Raw genomic sequence first — 18,270 nt, 5'->3', positions numbered from 1 at the left:
ACATGTGATTTCAATATCTTTAATGGGAAGGGATTCATGGAACAGTGGTCAACTGAACATGAGGCTTCACTAAACATGAAAATACTGAGAAAAATAATCTATTCAAGACATTTGCATGTTTAGAGCAATACTCATGGTATTTAATGGAATGTAATATGAACCAATTCTGTAGGTTTGCCAAATGCAGGATTCATTACAGGCAGTAATATGGGTACAAAAACTGTTCTTAACATTTAATTTTTGTGAAATGGCAACATTAAGGACCAATAAAGAGTAAACTATTTTAATGTCCTTCTCTGGAAAATATCAGTATGTTTCCAATAAGTAGTAGAGATTCTGGTTTTATTTTTATTGATTTTGTAATGCTGGGGTAGAATCTTAAGGGAATAAGAGCAACGTCTGATTTATTTGTTTTTTAAAGCAGCCCAGTAAATCTTAAGTGCTATTAATATTTATTGACAAAGCTAATTATAACATCAATATGTAAATAAGTAGCTATTAAGTAATACAATCATGTAAATATGAAAATATGTCTCAGCCAACATGTAACACCAAACAAAACCAGTTTTTATTAAACCAACCTTTTTTCAAAATATATTTTTGCTTAAAATTCTGGAGATTTTTTTCTTATAAGAAATTGTGATGTGTTAACACAATTTCTTTGATCTATTAAGAAATATTTTGAATAAGCCACAACTTGATTTATTTTCTTTATTTAAAATTTGAAGGATAATAAAAACATTAGATTTTTCCACAGTTAGATTGAAAATGAAAAAAACCAAAACACATTATATAGTAAATGTGCAGATTTAGACAGCTAGTAGCTTACTCTCTATAAGTTTCCTGACTATTTTCTTATACGTGGGGACTTGTGGGTCCAGGCAAATTTTCCTCCCATTCTTCAGCGTGGCTCTGCCAGGGAAAGAAGAGAGGAGCCTGTCAGCGGATAGCTCTGAACAAGGGAGTAGACTCTGGGTGGAGTGGGGTGTGGAGCGGCCATAGGAAAGGGGAGAGGAAACAGAGGATGGGGGAGGAAGCAGTGCACGTGCGAGGACTCACATCAGTTGGGAGGTGGGGCAGTGCAGTCCGGCCCGGATCACCTCCAGGCTCATGATGTGCTTGGGGTGAACTTGGGAGGTGGTCTTCACACACATGCATTGCAGGTCCCCATCTCCTTCTTCAGGGGCAGCTGGGGAATGGGGTTGGATGGGCGGGGTGCATGAGAGTGGGGTAGGGATGGGGGACTCCAAGAATTGCCAAACGTTCCTTAGGGATCTTTCTCACTGCATTTGGCCTTCATTTCCTCGTCGACAATCCATACCTACCTCCGTAAATAAGTACTATTGCACAGAGCAGCACTTGGCACAGAGCCTGCACATTTAACAGGTGCTCGGTAACGCGCAGCAGGGATCCCCGTTAAGGACTCCGCCGCAGCCCCGGGAGTTCCCGGCATCTCTCCCCGCCGCTCCCCGCTCCCCCCACCCCCGGTCCTCCCAGTCTGGCTTCTGTTCTCACCTATGATGCGGGCGACCACAGCTGGCAGCAGCAGCAGCCCCAGGAGCAGCAGGCCGGGGCTGGGCCGGGAGCGGGAGGCGCGGGAGTCTGCTCCGAGGCTCATGACTCCTAGGTGCGGGAGTGCAAGGGCAGGCAGGGCTGAGCTCTGCAGACCAGCGGGGCGGACACTCTCCAGGCGTGTTTTATCCCCGCGGTCCGGAAGCCTGGGCTGCTGGGTGAGGCGCTGTGGTGCGAGGGCTGAGAAGAGTTGGGCTCTGGCCAGCCAAGATTAGGAAAAAATAAAACTTAAAAGCCTGAGTCAGCTGTCTTGGCTGCGAGCTGGTAGCAGGATCCACACGCCAAATTCACATATATGCAGTTGTGGAGTTAGAAACGGTACTTCAACCTTATAAAATGTGTGTGTTCTTTGTAATGTGTAATGAGTTCTTTGCAGCCACGTTGCCATTTACAAAGCATGTACCTTCAAGACTGAGACAGTTTCTGTTTCCTGCCCATCTCCCAGCTGCTCTATCAAGAACTGCTCATTTGCTCCTGCCCTTCTTGTCAATTACTGTTGAGTTGAGTTTGGTGGCTGTGTGTATTCAAGATGTGTAGTTTGTGATTGTTTGCTGCTACAGAAAGTTGAATTTGGTCTCTAGGCAGTGACTGGGTTCTGAATTTCACCTGAATGTGGAAGGCTGCCTCAGTCTCTTGAATGGATCCACCAGCTCGACCAACCATCACCAATATACTCTAGGAAGCAAGCTCTATTTGCCTCATTGATCCTCTTTCTCTGAGAAAAACTGTAAAAGTATTTTAAAAAAAACAAAACTGTAATTAGTATTAGCATGCACTCTTTCTCAAAACTTGGTGCCTGGATGTTTGTTCATTCTGCTCAGCCAAGAAGGAGGTCACAAAGGAGAACTTCCAGGCCGCATTTCCGAGTGCCTGCTGCGACCTGGGCCAGCACCAGTGACAGGGTGAGATGGGCTGCACTGTGGGCAGGAGCTTGATGCTCTCCAGAGGACACAGAACATCTGGGAGTTGTGTAGAAAAGACATGGAAGAGACGGTGGAGGGTACGCAACAGAATCCTGCACAGGAAACGGAGAGATCAACATGGACCATTGTCCTTTCCCTGAAAAAGAATGACTTTGGCTCTTGATCAGGGCAAAGTGTGCCCTCATCCCAAAGCCAGAGGCTCTCTGTCACACTGATTAACAGTGGTAAAGGGCACCAGGAGCCCACTGCGTAGAACTAGCTGAGCTCTTACTGCTCAGCGGGACCAGACTTCTGCAGGGCTATGCCATTTAATTTCTCTTATTCTCCCACCACCTGACCTTTCATCTGACTAAGTCCTATTCGTATTTCTGGTGTCAGCTTAAATATTACTTCCTCAGTGGGCCTTCCGTGACAGCTGAAAATCTAATTGTGTTCCCTGCTGTTGTCTTGTAGCAACCTTTGGTTTTCCTATTTGTCACAGACCACACACACACGCACAAACACACACACGCACACGCACACACTATACACTCAGATACACTTACACCTGTGTGCTTGTGTGTTTAAAAGTTTTTAAAGTTGTTTCTCTTCCTAAATGGGAAGCTCTATGAGATGAGAGATCATAATGTTTACCACTATTCTAGTACACTGGTGGACTAGACATAGAGAGGGACGCAACATAGAGTTACTACATTAGGAAAGATAATAAATGTTGAAAATGATGATGAGGTTTTGACTTGTTCATGTGTCTGTTTCTTAGTGTAGTTGGAGCATACCTCTATATTAATAAGTGTCACATGTGGTTTTGATTATTTGTCAATGTGCCTGCCTCTCCCACTAGAGAGTGACCTCTTCAAAAGCAATTCTCTGTAACGTATGTGTTCTTGAATATCCAACATCCAAACACAATGGCTGGTAATAGAATATGCTTATCAAGCTGAAACTTAAATCCCAAATTGGGTTTGTGGCAGAGGAAATGGATAGCAGGACTGGTCTTGGAGATGGATGGGTAGCATTTTGGATTTGTACAACCTTATGCGCAGATTCAATATTTGCAGTGTAAAGGTATCCAGGGAGTAGTAAGTGACAATTAAATGATCCTTTCTCTGAATCTAAATGGAATAATTTTATATGTGCACACAAAAATAAAAGATATCTCCATCTCAGGAAGTATAGCATAATGTAAAAACTATGTCATATCTCAGGAACTGGCCCTATGGGATTCCAGTAGGAAAACACTGGAGAAATGACTCCTACTTAATAAATGCATTTATTTTGTAGACAGAGCATTAAATCTATAATGGTGAGGAGATAATAAAAGGTGACCTTAATAATGCAAAGTTTGTAAACTAAATGTTTACTACATGAATGCTTCCCAAAGCCTATGCACAAGTTGGGGTTGGTGAACTTATTTATTCTCCTGTAACTATCATAGTATATGCAGCATGCTATTTCTGTATCAAGTCCTATTTTGCGTGTCAATAACACTATGTGACATATAACATAATTTATTCATTAGAGAAAGAAGAATCAAATAAAGTCATGTGGTGTGGTTAAGAGCATAATTTCAAATCCCCACATTGTTACCTACTGAGTTATCTGCTCTTAGAGCATACTACATGATCTCTTTGAACTTCAGTTTTCTTCTTTGTAGTACTGGGGATGCTTATATAATAGTAATAATAACAAATAATCACTAACATTTATATATGGGTTATTGTGTCACATGTATTATGTTCAGCACTTTGAATTTATTAATTTTTATTTTTCACATCAACTCTATAAGATAAGCAATATTATTATCCCATTTTAGAGATGAAAAACTTAGGTACAGAGAGGTTTTACAACCTGTCCAAAGTTACACAGCTAGCAAGTGGTAGAGCTGAGTTTTTCTCTCTCACTGGTACCCAGTTATTTTCTCTTCAAAGGAAGTGCTCTTAAGCAAATCATAGCTATCTTGTAAGAAATATTTAATTTATGCATGCAAAACACTTAAAATACCTGACATATTAAAAGTTACTAATAAAGTTTAGCTATTATTATAGTTAGTACCTTAAAATTGGTACATATCATCAACTAGTGACTTTTGTTGGTCTATTGTGAATACCAAAGTGTGAAAAAGAATAAAAAGATAATTAAGGCTTTTTCCCTTCAACAATTCTGTTAAAATTAATAATATATGACAACACCATAACAAATTTTGATTTTATGTTACTAGCTCTATAAGAGTAGTGTGAGTATAAATTTAAAAGATTAAGAAATGAATGACATTTTTATTGATTATAAAATAATAATTAGTAGTCTGGTAAAGTTTAAATGCTCTATTGTATTTATTTGCAAGGCTGATTCTAATACTAAAATTGTAACCATGCAGATATTAAATAAATGCAAATATGCACAAACATGCAAAGGTAAAACATTTAGTACCATGTAGAATCTGTAGTATTGTTATTATTGTTGTAGGAAATACTGAAGGTTTTTTTTCTTCTCTTTTTTTATAGAGCATGTTAATGTTTTTCATCATATAATTTTTGCTCTATTGGTATTAAATATATTCACTTTAAATAACCACTGCTTACAAGACTCACATTCTATAACTTTATTAATTTTAGGGTTTGAAGGCCAAAATAAACATTAGAAAAATCTTTCAGAGAATGCTTTGAAACAAGACTCCTAGGACTAAGACAATGAAGAACTCTATTACGTCCCTAAATACATTAACAAACATTAATTGAGCAAGTTCTGTATGCTGGGCTCTATGTGATTCCTAATATCATTGACCATTATGGAATCTATTAATTATCATGGGCATGTGTAGTCTGACAGTCAAGTAGAGCAAGATAAGTTAACACATATTTATTTAGAAAGAAAACTTTAAACAAATGAAAAGCACAGTACCACATTTACCCAAGAGTCAGGGAATAAACCACATAATATATTTTAAGACTAGCCTTGCTTACTTTCATCTTCTCTCTGTCATCTATTAACCAGTCTTTTCAGAATAAAATGTGACATTTTGAAAGAGAATAGAACAAATATCCAAAGTGTAATACAGTATGAACAGGTATCCTGGATAAATTAAAAACTCCAGAAAGTCAAGACTTCAAACTCTTACTCTTGCTGGGAGATAAAAAGTTTTGACAGAAAGTAAACAGATTAAGAAGCTGATTCATCACCTTCCAAAAATTTCTGGATTATTTTCTTGATTCTGGAAGCTTCTGGGTTCAGACAGAGTTCCTTCCCATTCTTCAGCGTGGCTCTGCAAGACAGAATAGAATTATCTGTGTGTCCTGGATTATCAGAAGGTATCTATGGGGCTGTACAAAATAGTGTCCGTGGGGATAGAGGCATAGGGTTTCACTAATGAGTCAATAATATAGAAGCAGGGACTTACATCACTTGGACTTTGGGGCAATGAGGTCCTGCCCTGATCACCTCCAAATTTTGGATTTTACTGGGATGAATGCCAGAGATGGTGTGTATACACAGGCAGCGAAGTTCAGCATACCGCTCATGGTCCACGCTTTCAGCTAGAATAGAAACTGTGACTCTATTAGCAGTCATGATTACCTTAAGGATCTTGTGTATTAACTTGTTTCCTCAGTCCCCTTCTTTGTGAATTGTAGCTCTCTCACAAAGCCGTTGTTAATATGATGTGAAACCTTTAGTAAAATACCCTAGCCAAATGCCTGGAACATATGAAGTGCCCGCTAAGCCTAGCTCCTCCATTTAGAGTGCTCCAACTTCAGGAACACACGACAGTCACCCCTAGTCCTGCACCCAACACAGCTGAAGCAGAAGCAGCCATTGCTACAGGGAAAAAGGGACTCCACCCTCATCTTTCCCTAAGTTTCTCTTACTTTTTCCGATCGTAGAGAGAACCAGCATGGTCAGGAGTAGTGACAGTGGCAGCAGCATCTGTAAGACATGAAGTGGGCTGGTATAGGAGGAGGTGCTACTTGCTCTGAGGCTCATGGTGGAGAGAACTGAGCTAGACTTGTTCCTAGAGCCAGAAGACCTCAGTGTGAGGGTGAATTGCCATCAAGCAGTCTCCAGCTAAGCGGCTTTTCACTCTCTCCTGATGTCTTTTATACACACTCCCTCAAGGCCAGTAAGGAGAAAAAGGATAGGGATGGGGGGTGGGGACTGAGAGTATGTGGTTATAAATTTAGAAGCATGGTTATGCCCAACCTAGATAAACACTAAGAAAGTCAAATTTCCTGCTAAATGTCATTTTACATATTACCTCACACTCCCACTTTACCTTTCTCAGCACCAATCTCCCTTACACATATTTGACACTCCAGTTAGGTTAGGAATGAGACTGAAATATTGCATGTATTTTCTTTGTATAACTACGTAATATGCCCTGCCTTTCCTATAATACATGTTATAGGCGTTATGCATACTTTACGAATCCCTTAAAAAAGAGAGTTCTCTACCCTTTCCAGTTTTGCACTATACAAATTGCAGTAAGATGTTTATTCCTCAATTTTCAGATGCTAATTAAGGGTCTTGATCTCAAATCCTACTTGATATAGGCAAATCCCCACAGAGATATAGAAGTGGCCCTACACATCACATGCGGGCTGTATATGTTATTATCTGGATCTCTGTCCCATCCATAAGACTTACTTCCTCAACTGAACTGCACACTTTTGAAGGCAGAAGAATGTCTGAGGTTTCTTTGATAATGCAATATACACTGGGTCCTAAACAATGCCAGTGAATAAATCAATGATTCAATGAATCTGTATCATAGGAAGGCAAGTTTCTCATTCCTTTTTTTTTTTTTCCAGGACCCATCAGCTCCAAGTCAAGTCATTGTCCTTCAATCTATTAGTGGATCTTGGAGCTCAGCTCCAAGTCCAATTGCCATTTTCAGTCTTTAGTTGCAGGGGCCCAGCACACCACCCCATGTGGGAATCGAACCAGCAACCTTGTTGTTAAGAGCACAAGCTCTAACCAACTGAGTTAAGCGGCTGCCCCTATCTTTCCTGTCTAATCAGCTACAATTCTCAAACCAAAGTCCACATGGCTCTAAGTATCTATGGTATAAAAAGATGATTTGGAGGGCTGAGAATAAAGGGTGAGGCCCTGGCCACAAGTTATCTTCCTCTTACAATTACATAAAAAATCTTATACAATATTTAAACTTCCCGTTTTCTTTTTTTACTTATTTTTTTAAACCTTTAAAATTTCTAGAAGAAACTCTTAAAATATTAAATGTAAAACATTACTTTTTATCAAAAGATTATTACAGTAAATAATTTTTCCAACCTTTAAAAAAAACTTTTCAGCCAATTTTTCCAGTTACCAATTACTGACTATGCCTACTTAAGTTCTTACTTCCTGTTTTTCAATGTATTACTTATTTTTCTCCATTCCATTTATTTTCTTCTTATAACTTACAGTCTTGTAGTAGAAAATATTGAAATGCTTTATACATAAATTGAAATATATAAATTGAAAAGATTTTCCTCCTCTCCCAAACCAGAAACAAGCTTAAGGAAAAGCTTAAGCTGAATAATTAGTGTTCTTCTAAGAGCTGAGATACGGAATGAATTGTAGAGAATCTCAACAGGAAACAGAATATGGCGAGTAAACTTCTTTCTAGTTCTTTCTGAGTAATGATTTTATAATCTTTCCCCATCATTGTGATTGAAATATTATAAATTTTCAAATCAGATTTTTTTTTATTCAAACATAAACTCAAAACCATTTCCAGAGCAAAATATAAAGGTTTTTAGCATTATTTATAGTATCCTTCTTCTTCTTCCATTACAACCCCTAACACATATGGTTTATAATATTTATCGGCTTCACTGGGCACAGACACAATCCAAATTTCTTGCCTGGTTCATTTAGTAAGATTACTCAAAAGTTCCTAATCCTTTTGTGCAAACTATATTGAATGTCTTCTGAACTAATGATGCTGTTTGAGTGGTCAGTACCAGGAAAGATGCAGGCATGTAGTACAGAATCAAGTCATTGTATTAGTCAACAAGTGTGTTTTTCACAAAAGACACATTTGTCAGCAAGGTTCATGAAGAAGTATTAACAAATTTCTTGAGTCACTAAAATTTTGCAAGCCTATTAGTCAGCATTTGAGGTAAATAACTCTGCTAGTTTTCATTTATTTAATAAATTTGGATCAAGTATTTACTATGTTCCAGGCATACAAAATTCTCTTTGTTGTGTGACTTAGTCATTTAACTATTTCTTTTTAAAAAGTGAAACATCAAGTATTTGCACAAAGCAGTGGAATTTAAGTATTAATCTACTATTGCTACTACCACTGCTAAATGGGATTACTCTCATTTTTATAATTTTCTTTGATTTCTATGAAGAGAAACACAATATAGAAACTGATAAACTGTACAAAATTTTAAAATCTGTTATTCAATCAAAAGAAGTTAACTTTTAAAAAATTATTTTAATAACTTCAATGCTTAGAAAATTAGTGTCAGAGGTTCTTGGGTTTAAAAATAACTTGACAGCATTTTTGTGAATCTTACATTGTCACCGTGGTTTTTTTTTTTTTGGTGGTTTATTCCTTTATCTCTTTTTCCTTCAAGTCATTGTATAAATGGCAGAGTCATTCAGGAAACGCGCAAATTTTTTAAACCCCCCCAAACACTTGTCTGTTCACTATTTTTTTAAAAAAACTATCTAGAGCCATTGGAGGACCATTATCCATTAAAATTAAGACATATATTAACTCTGCCTGACACAGAAAAATTTGAATCGACATCTCCCAAGTAGGAAGGAAATAAGTTATCACTTGAGAACTAGTCATAAAAACAATTGGTGAAGATCCCGGAGAGAATAAAATTTTGGGTCAGTTTGTTAAAGCACTTTAATTAATAGATTGAAATACTAGCCAAAAAGTGATTCCTTGTAAGTGCTGAACTCAAATGGTTTTCTGTATAACTTTGAGTTGACAAGAAAGATCCAGGCCTCCATTACTCTGGCACCCATTCAGTTGTGGATGTATACTGCACAGAGGTGAAGCTTGGGGTAGGGGTGAAGGGAAAATACGGAGGGTGAAGGAGCTGAGGAGGAAATGTCTTCCTGGGTGCTGTTATACAGGATCACTGCAATATTTTGCCAGCTTGAGAATTTTTATTTTTATTTTATGTTGATTAACATCATTTGTTTAACATTAGATGCATGATGATCCTCTTTCGAGCCTCTATCAAGCGGGGTCTCATGCGGGAACTCTGGTCCTGCTCCCCACATAAGAACGCAAGATATGGTGAGGCCTAAAAGGAACACCCATGGAGCCATAGATAGGGGAGTCATACCACTATATTCTTGTGGGCAGCCGGCTGAAACACACCAAGTAGGATCCACACAATTTGCAATCCACTGTCCACTTCTCTGCCTGCCAACCAATCAACCAACCAAGTAGTCACGGCATTTATATCAGTGGCTAATTGGCTAACTGGTTACAGCTGATGGCCATCTACTACCCTTCCATGTGAGACCGAGAGCCTGGAAACTGCTCTCTGGGACTCTGTCCCCACAGCCTCTTTTGCTGTGTAACAATCCAATCCAAACTTAGTGGCTTACAACAACAGTTTATTATTTCTGATAATTCTGTATGCTAATGAGCAGTTCTGCTGTCATCTTGCCTGAGCTCACCTAAGGAGATGTAGTCAGAGGGCAACTGGAATGGCTGAAAAGTCCAAAATGGCCTCATTCACACAGGAGGTGGTTAGTGCTGGCTGCTGGCTAAGATTTCTGCTGGGACACCGTGGCCCCCCTGCTCCTCCTCCTCTTTTAAGTAGCATCATTTTATTTCTCAGGAATAAATGAAGAATGAATGGGAGGAAGAAAGAAGGAAGGGAAGGAGGGGGAGAGAGGAGGGTAGGGAACGGAAAGGAAGGAAGGAAAAAGAGAAAAAGAAAAGAAAAGAAGAGCCCTCCACTCTCCTTGCTTCCCCTCTCCTTCCCTCCTCTCTTCTAATCTTTCCTCTCCCCTTCTCTCCTCACCTCCCCTTCCTTCTCCTCTTCCCTCCCTTCTGCCCCTGAAACCATGATGCATCACCTAGATGCCCTTTCAGCACCACAGCTTTCTTCAGCCTCTGGGAATGATGGCCACAGGTAGCTCACAACTGAGGCCCTCTCTGAGCATAGCCCGTGGCCTAAGGGAACTCTCTCACCCAAAGCTATACTCACTCACCACTGGTAGCCCACATCTAATGGCTGGACAATGGGAGGATACAGAGATTTGCCTCCCATGCCACAATTCAGAAAATCTCTGAAAGGCCATCCCACCTCCAGAGCTACTCGTAGGACTACCTGAATCTTTTGTCGTAACAGCAACTTTTCCTCTGCTCAGAGCTGTTTCCTTATTGCCTGAAAGTTATTACTTTTTAGAGCATTCCTCAATAAACTTCCTGCATTCAAACTCAGAATTTGAGTCTAGGGACTCCTACTTAAGACATTTTCTCTCTCTCTTTTAAAAAATCTAGTCCTTTTTCATTCAGCTTTCAAGAAAAGCTTTGTCAGAAAAACTAAGTGTATTTCTGCCAAAAGATCTTAACTTAGGCTGAAAGCTTCTTATCTTTGTAGTCTCCACTCATATATCCTAAGGATCCTGCGCAGGGTCCAGTATGTAACAGGATTATCAATAAATGATATCAAATATATTGGTATTTGAAGGATCAATGTTTATAAGAAGGAAATACATCACACATTCTGATAATATTACCACATAATTGACTACAAATATAGAGAGCGTATGAATGCATTGTTTCCAGAAGCTCCCCCCAAAAGGCTGGTGGAAACATTTTTAGAAGCACCAAAAATTAATCATTCATGGATAGTGTGAGAACAGAGTCCCAGAGAGCAGTTTCCAGGCTCTCGGCCTCACGTGGAAAGGTGCTGGTTGGGGTAGTAGATGGCCATCAACTGTGACTAGTTGGCCATCAGCTGTTACTGGTCAGCCATTAGCCACTGATATAACTGCTGTGGCTAAGCTAGCAAGTGGATTTCAGTTAGCAAGTGAGGTTGGTTGACAGAAAAGCAGACGGCAGGTTGCAGATCAGATCATGTGGCTCCTGCCTCCTATATCTCCAACCCAGCCGCCAGAGAGAATATAGTGGTCTGACTCCCCGATCTATGGCTCTGGGGGTGTTCCTTTTGGGCCTCACCATATCCTGCGTTTTTATGTGGGGAGTGAGAGCTGAGACCCCGCATGACACATAGGTAAAAAGAATATGGATAAATCTGAAAAAAATAAATAAGCATACTTAAACTATCGAGCTCTTCCCATTTGTAAAAAGGAATGTGAATTAGGAGACTTGGAAGGAACTATATTTATCAAGCATCTACTTTGTTCCAGGATAGCTCTTTGTGCCTGAGAGATTGATATTATTGTGCTGGTTTTACAGATGAAAAAACTGAGGAATGGAGATGTTAAATAAATTGCCAAGGTCACAATACTAAAAATACTCAAAACTAGATTTGAAACACAATTGCTCTGACTTACTACTGCACCACAAACTGCAAAGAAGTATCACTGGCCTCTCTTGCTGGAAATGAATCAGCAATTTTTCTTTCTGTCCAACCCTAGAGGTGGGTCAGAAACAATTGTCACACACTTACTGTGACAGTGGAAACACATCCGTTAAGAACGTGGATCTTTTAGTGGTGGGGGTGATTTTGAAATTTCTCAATATTTAAGAAACAGGACTACACTTTGTAGAAATAAAATTTCACATCTAAACTCTAGGTCTTTCTATGTTACTATTACTATTTCACTCTAGATATTTGAAGTATGAACAATTCTTCTCGGGAGTAGAATATTAATTTTGCTGTCTATAAACCACCGGTTATCATCAGCCAATATCAGAATCATGTGCACTTTTCTTGTCTTCCATGCTTTAATCAGGGAGGCAAATCAAACCCCAAGTGCTCTGTTGGGTAAATTTCTCAATTGGTAACATCCAGGAAGGACTTTTGAAGTTAGGTACAACATGAGTTACCAACAGCAATTTTTTTCCTTATGCAATATGATAGAAAAACAAAGCCACTAGTCATATTTTATCATAGATTTTGTCATACCTTTACGAATTGATGGATTACATGAATGTGTCACACTAGAGGCAAACAGGAAAGTCTGGTAGAATAAAAAGAATTAACTACATCTTGCAAATTGTCTGGATTGGGGCAATAACAGAGTAGATTTTAGCGGAAACTTGCTAATGATTTCATGTATGAGAGAATTCTAAGTGGATAACAGAGTGAAAATAGTATTTAGGGGTTTGCATGAGAAAAATATAAGACATATCCCTAGCATACATACATTAAGTTAATTTAGTTCTTGAGTTTGTTAGTGACAGGATCAAGAATTGAGGGTTTTTTTGTATAGGTTATACTTCTGGTAATACACTATAATCTATTTTCTTTATAGAAGGACAGATTCAAACAGAATTGTAAGGATAATACAAACAGGTCCTATTCTATGGTTTATGAACAGACTAAATTTATAAATCTTGATTTTTGGGAAAAACAAAGATCTTAAATGATGATAAAGAAAAACAAGACGGTAATGTTTATTTCTTCACAAGACACATTTCACCTATCCAGAGGGCATTTAATATGCTTTCATTTATTATTATCAGGCATGAGTATTTTGGGGTTGATATGAAAAATCAGGCATTGTCTAAAACACTGGAATTTATAGTTAAAACATTTATGATAATTGGCGTTCATTTTTGGTGTTTCCCCAGGATTAGTGTTTAATTCATATGTTCAAAGAAAAAAAATACTATTTGAAAGAGCAAAAGGAGACCTCAGAAGTTTATGTATTTCTTTAAAACTAGAGGTATTTTAGGCTTTTCTATATTGCTGAAAAAATCATCAGCAAACCCATCTTTTTAACTCGAGGTTTTTCCATATCTTTGTATGTCCCTGTTTTGTTTTTTTTTCTCTCTCTCTCCCTTTCTGTTATATAGATATACTAATATATTAATCTAATTGATATTTTATATATAAGGAGAGAGATGAAAAGATGTAGAATAACAGGTTAGATATAGATATGCTAATGATGTATTAGTACACATGAATATATACAAATACATGCCAATATAAGCATTTGTAATATATTAATCTAATTGGGGGGTGTGTCTATATATACTGATTGGATTAATCTCCTTCTTTTTGTTTTCTCACTTTTCCTAAGAATGAACTATTTACATGAAATTGCTATTGGGACTTGTTTGGCCCACCTCACTCAGCAGTTTAAGCACCTGCTATGCGCTAGGCACCTGAGATGGCCATGATGAACGCTGTCCGGCCCTGATGGAGCTTACGGCGAAGTGGGAATTATACGCTAAATAAATGACCACATATATATAGTCTCTCTAGACTCTACGAGTAACAAAATGTTATAAAGGAAAAGTACGAATTCTATGAAAGAATATAAAAGGAGCCTTAATATGAGAAAGGGTCACAGAGGCCCTAAATGACAGGCAAACTGACCCAAAGGAAGGATGTGACTCAGCCAGATGAAAGTGAGGGGTAAGTGTTATAGGTTGAGGGAATGGCATACGCCAAAGCTCTTGTTGGATTAATCCTAGACAAGAAGGAGAAAAGAAAAAAAGATAAAGGAATTCAACACCTACCATGAGCCAAGTTATTGGTTTTAGGACACTATCTGACAATCTGAGGTTCAAGATAACTTATTAATTCCTTAAGACAATCTCTGTCAGGTATGGGGGATCCAGAGGGAAATGAAATATGGTTGATGCTCTGGGAGAGCTCTTATTAGAGTAGGGAAAAGAAACCTGTAAACAAATAAAAGCGATGCCATATTTGCTGTTCAAATAAATTCAAGTAGCTATGGGAACATCAAAACGGAAACCACAAATTCTGTGGGGAGTGTATCGTGAAGCGGGCATTATTTGAGCTGAGTTCAGAAGGATGAATAAGCTTCCTCCTAATGGCAGAAGAGGAAAGCCCCTTCCAGGTAGAAGCCCTAGCAAAGGCACAGGCGTGGATCCACGAAAGAACTAAACACCTGACTGCAGAGATGGGAGGGAAAAAAGTGAAGTTGAAGGAGTATGCAGGAGTTGAATGAAACTGAACCTAATTTGTCACGTTTCCACACTTTTATTTCATGTCTAGGAAATAGCATGCCAGTTAAGGATTTAAGGTAAGGAAGTCTTACCTATTTGTGTTTTCTACAGAACCCAGAGGATGTCAGTGCTGAGAAGGAGTAACTGGGAGGGGCACGAGCTTGGAGAAAGGCTGAACTCATGCAATGGCATTGGGAAATGGGGATCCTCTCTGCTAGGCAGAGAGGAGCAGTTAATTTTCAAAATAAGGTAGGATTAAAGAAACATACAATTTTTAACAGTATAAGAAGAAAGAAACAACATGAGTAAATTTTACAAATATTTTATTTTTTTTCAAAGAATAAAAGAAGTACTATAAACCAATGAGACGCACAAATAAAACATGCAATTTTAACATAGTAAATGTGATGGATATAGAATTCTTTATAACAAAATGGTCAAATACTTTTAAAGATCTATTATAAGCATCTACCAATCTTAGCAGTGTTGTGTATTTTTTAAAAAACTAAATGATGTATTTATATTCAAATAGCTCAAATATATTTTCAAAACTTTTAGAGTACAGATCACTGTTAAGTTTGCTTTATTCTAAAAAAAAAAAGGAAACCTATAGGAATGCATTTCTGTAAAAATTATCCATAAGGAATTGGAATTTACCTATTTCCTAGCTGCTTCGTGTATCCAAAACATATATTTAGTGAGTAAAATTATGGTACTCCTAATAAAATAGTTAATAAATACAATACAAAATCAAAGTTTAATGAGTAAGTCATGACATTATGCCATACTAAGAAGACATTAAATGTCTGAAGTGTATAGGAAAAGAATATATTACTCCTTATAGAATTTAAATATTTAAAAATTCTAAATAAGGAAATACATTCTACACAGAAAACTGTATGATGCACCTAGCTTTCTAATGCAATGTAACTTAAATAGGATACCAGGGTAAAGAGTAAGGAAACTCTTTAACATATTCCCCAAAAAACAATACTAAAATAGTTCCGGTTTCATGAGAAGAGTGAGTAGCAGTTTATCTTCATATGTAGCATTCTAAAGAAATACCATTTACAAATTAAATCCACAGGCTTTTCAGTAACACTCTAGGAAATATATTCTAGAAATGCATTAGTCACCTTGAAAGATTAACAACCAGTGATTCTTGGTTTACTATTTAGTCAATCGCCAAAGATTTCAATAGCATAGCAGATAAAATAACAGCAAATAAATAGCAGGAACTACTATGTAAATTACTTCATAAACTGAGCAGAAAGCTGCGGAGACAAACCTAGGTCCCACATCCCATCCCTCTCTCAAAGTAGGGAATTCATGAAGAAACAGAACTCCCTGGAGAAATCAGCATTTGCTTTTTATCTTCATTGGGTCCTGAGAGCTCCAGAAAACTCTTCTGCTGAAGAACTGGGCAGTTTTTCCAACGCATGTTTCTTTCTTTTAATTTTTCTTGTTTCCACTGTTGAGAAAAGAATTCTATCAGTTTAACCAAATTTCCACACTCCTCTATGCCAACTTGTTTTCAAAACACAGATCTTAAGATCAATAAAAAGTATAGGTGGTGAACACACGATGCAATATATACGTGATGTATTATAGAAATGTACACTTGTACATTTCTATATATTTTACTAACCAATGTCACTCTAATAAATTTAATTTAAAAATTTTAAAAATCAAAGGTGGACTCAAGGACTATACTAACAAAAAATACATGATTAGTCATGAGTTCTGTGTAACCTGTTAGGCAATTCTGTGCAACATTAGTGATAAAAGTTTTCCCTGGACATTCCAGAACAACTTTCCCCTTTTCTCCTGAACAATCTTTTTATTTCAAGAATGGGCTAGGATGTGGCAGCCAAATCCCATGCAGAGGATAAGGACCTTGCGTGAGAAGTCTGCACCTCAAGAGGGATTTGAAAACCACGAAGATAAAAGTGACAAGTACCTGTTCAAAATTTTCCGGACGATTTTCTTGAACTTAGGGGCTTCTGGGTCCAAACAGATTTCCTTCTTGTTCTTCAAGGTGGCTCTGCAGAAAGAAAAAGGGGATTCGCCCATGAGCGCAGGGGCTGAAGACCCAGGCAGGGGGGCTTCCCTCTTGCCAAGGCCCCAGTGTACACCACCGAGCACGAGGACTTACATCACTTCTACTCTGGGGCAATGCGGTCCTGTGGGGATCACCTGCAGATTAGTGATCATTTTGGGAGACATCGAGGATGTGAAGCCTAAACACACGCAACGCAGCTCTCTCTGTACGATCGCTTCAGGACCAGCTGTGGCAGAAAGAGAGACACCGTTATAGGGCAGGTTGCTGGAGGAGCTCTTCTCCAGCAAGCCTGGCCCGGGACACTTTCCCGCTCTCGGGATTCGGAGGCCGCGGCCGAGTCTGCGGCGCGCCACTGTGCCCGGGTGCCTCCCGCGGGCAGTTCGCTCTCACCGCTGACGAGGGAGCCCGGCGGCGTCAGTAGCAGCAGAGCGAGCAGAGCGCACAGCGACCTGGAGATGAGGGCGGCGCGGCTGGGCTGGAGACTCATTGCGGCGAAGAGAGGGCGGCGAGAGGATGAAGGAGGCGCGGGGATTTGAAGCTTCAGAGCACTGTGCCTTCCCCAAGTCCTCTGCATCCCTTATATCGGCACTTGCTCCTTCCCTCAGGCAGGAAACTCAAACTTGGGATGCTTGGGAAATACCCTGGACTGGGGGGAGGGAGGAAGGGGGACGAGAGGATGGGAGGAGCGAGTGAGCCTTAGAAGTGGAAGAGGTTAGCTGCCTGCAGCCGATTCTCGGAGGACGTGATAACCTGGCCCCGCGGGCGGTGGATGGAGCTGCTGTTCCTGTTGGAGGTGAGGGGCAATCCTGCGGAGATTTCATCTCTGAGCCAACCAGGGCTAGCAAGGGCCAGCTTCTCCCAGGGGGCAGAGCCCTCTGGGAGGGGTCCTTCATCTCCATCTAAAGAGGGAGACTGGAACCAAAGCAGCAAGCGGGAGACTTGACTTTAGAATAAAGTTTATGAACATCCTTAACCCTAATATTTTATTTATCCTTATTATTCAGGAACTGTAAGCTGTGATTAGAACTGCACTAACCTGAAAGCCCCACCTCTTCTCCTTGCAGGCAGACCATTCTAGGTTCCTCAGATAAGTGTATCCAACTTTAGAAGCCAAGGTAATATGAGGAAAGTGGCTGTACTCCCACTTGAAGTCAGTGGCAGAAACAGGCTCCAAAATCAAACCTGCTTACTGGAAATTCTGTACTTGTAGTTTAGCAAGCATATGTGTGTCTAGGTGGCTTAACAAAAGTCTTCAAAAAAATCACCCAGCAAATTGCCCTGGAAGATGGTACCTTGTTTTCTGCAGTTCAATATACTATTGAGTTGAAAGGGGTATAGTCCCCCAATTTATTGGGGGTGGGATGGGGTGGGGTGAGTGCAGATTAAAACAATGCCAGAGAGCCCCAGCCTGCTTTAGCTATGGCTCTTCGGGCAGGTGTGTCATTGACCCAATTTGGTGAAGCCATAGAAGGCTGATGGGTTTCAGGGGCTCATCAAGAAATTTGGTCTAGAGATTTGAATCAATTTGACAGTAAGACAGCACCCACTCTGGCTTCACTCAAACAACTGCAAGGGAGGGAAGAGAGGGAAGCTTCTGGAACCATCCAACTTCGTTATTAGTGGCT

At 39.3% G+C, this 18,270-nt stretch overlaps 2 protein-coding genes across 5 annotated transcripts; both read right to left on the bottom strand.

Moving 5' to 3' along the window:
- Window positions 1-697: 697 nt before the first annotated feature.
- Window positions 698-1,760, bottom strand: LOC117021909 (platelet factor 4). The gene is made up of 3 exons (XM_033105300.1): window positions 1,516-1,760; window positions 1,060-1,189; window positions 698-912 (listed from the first exon to the last, which is right to left on the bottom strand). Exons 1-3 carry the CDS (start codon window positions 1,616-1,618, stop codon window positions 810-812), a joined length of 336 nt encoding a protein of 111 aa, XP_032961191.1. The 5' UTR covers window positions 1,619-1,760; the 3' UTR covers window positions 698-809.
- Window positions 1,761-4,957: 3,197 nt separating this feature from the next.
- LOC117021908 (alveolar macrophage chemotactic factor-like) lies at window positions 4,958-17,251 on the bottom strand. 4 transcript variants are annotated; one of them, XM_033105299.1, is made up of 5 exons: window positions 17,036-17,251; window positions 16,739-16,871; window positions 16,544-16,627; window positions 5,890-6,045; window positions 4,958-5,754 (listed from the first exon to the last, which is right to left on the bottom strand). In XM_033105299.1, the coding sequence occupies exons 1-5, from the start codon at window positions 17,217-17,219 to the stop codon at window positions 5,652-5,654; spliced, it is 660 nt and encodes a 219-aa protein (XP_032961190.1). In that variant the 5' UTR covers window positions 17,220-17,251; the 3' UTR covers window positions 4,958-5,651. The 4 variants fall into 4 exon arrangements, with proteins under 4 accessions (XP_032961190.1, XP_032961188.1, XP_032961189.1 ...); XM_033105296.1 differs by lacking the exons at window positions 4,958-5,754; window positions 5,890-6,045 and adding an exon at window positions 15,045-16,054; XM_033105297.1 differs by lacking the exons at window positions 16,544-16,627; window positions 16,739-16,871; window positions 17,036-17,251 and adding an exon at window positions 6,356-6,582 and having other exon boundaries at window positions 5,012-5,754; window positions 5,890-6,037.
- Window positions 17,252-18,270: the final 1,019 nt, after the last annotated feature.

Source organism: Rhinolophus ferrumequinum, chromosome 5 (genome assembly GCF_004115265.2).
Source record: "Rhinolophus ferrumequinum isolate MPI-CBG mRhiFer1 chromosome 5, mRhiFer1_v1.p, whole genome shotgun sequence".
NCBI lineage: Eukaryota > Metazoa > Chordata > Mammalia > Chiroptera > Rhinolophidae > Rhinolophus > Rhinolophus ferrumequinum.
Note: the sequence above shows the minus strand (reverse complement) of the source record. Positions and strands in the feature narration are given on the sequence as shown.

Excerpts from the sequence above, each read along its gene's own strand:
- LOC117021909 (XM_033105300.1), bottom strand. The coding sequence starts at position 1,618 with ATGAGCCTCGGAGCAGACTCCCGCGCCTCCCGCTCCCGGCCCAGCCCC. Across the intron at positions 1,190-1,515 it reads TGTGGTCGCCCGCATCATAG|CTGCCCCTGAAGAAGGAGAT; the intron begins GTGAGAACAGAA and ends CCCATTCCCCAG. Across the intron at positions 913-1,059 it reads TGCCCCACCTCCCAACTGAT|AGCCACGCTGAAGAATGGGA; the intron begins GTGAGTCCTCGC and ends TTTCCCTGGCAG.
- LOC117021908 (XM_033105299.1), bottom strand. The coding sequence starts at position 17,219 with ATGCAGAGGACTTGGGGAAGGCACAGTGCTCTGAAGCTTCAAATCCCC. Across the intron at positions 16,872-17,035 it reads GCCGGGCTCCCTCGTCAGCG|CTGGTCCTGAAGCGATCGTA; the intron begins GTGAGAGCGAAC and ends TTTCTGCCACAG. Across the intron at positions 5,755-5,889 it reads TGCCCCAAAGTCCAAGTGAT|AGCCACGCTGAAGAATGGGA; the intron begins GTAAGTCCCTGC and ends TCTGTCTTGCAG.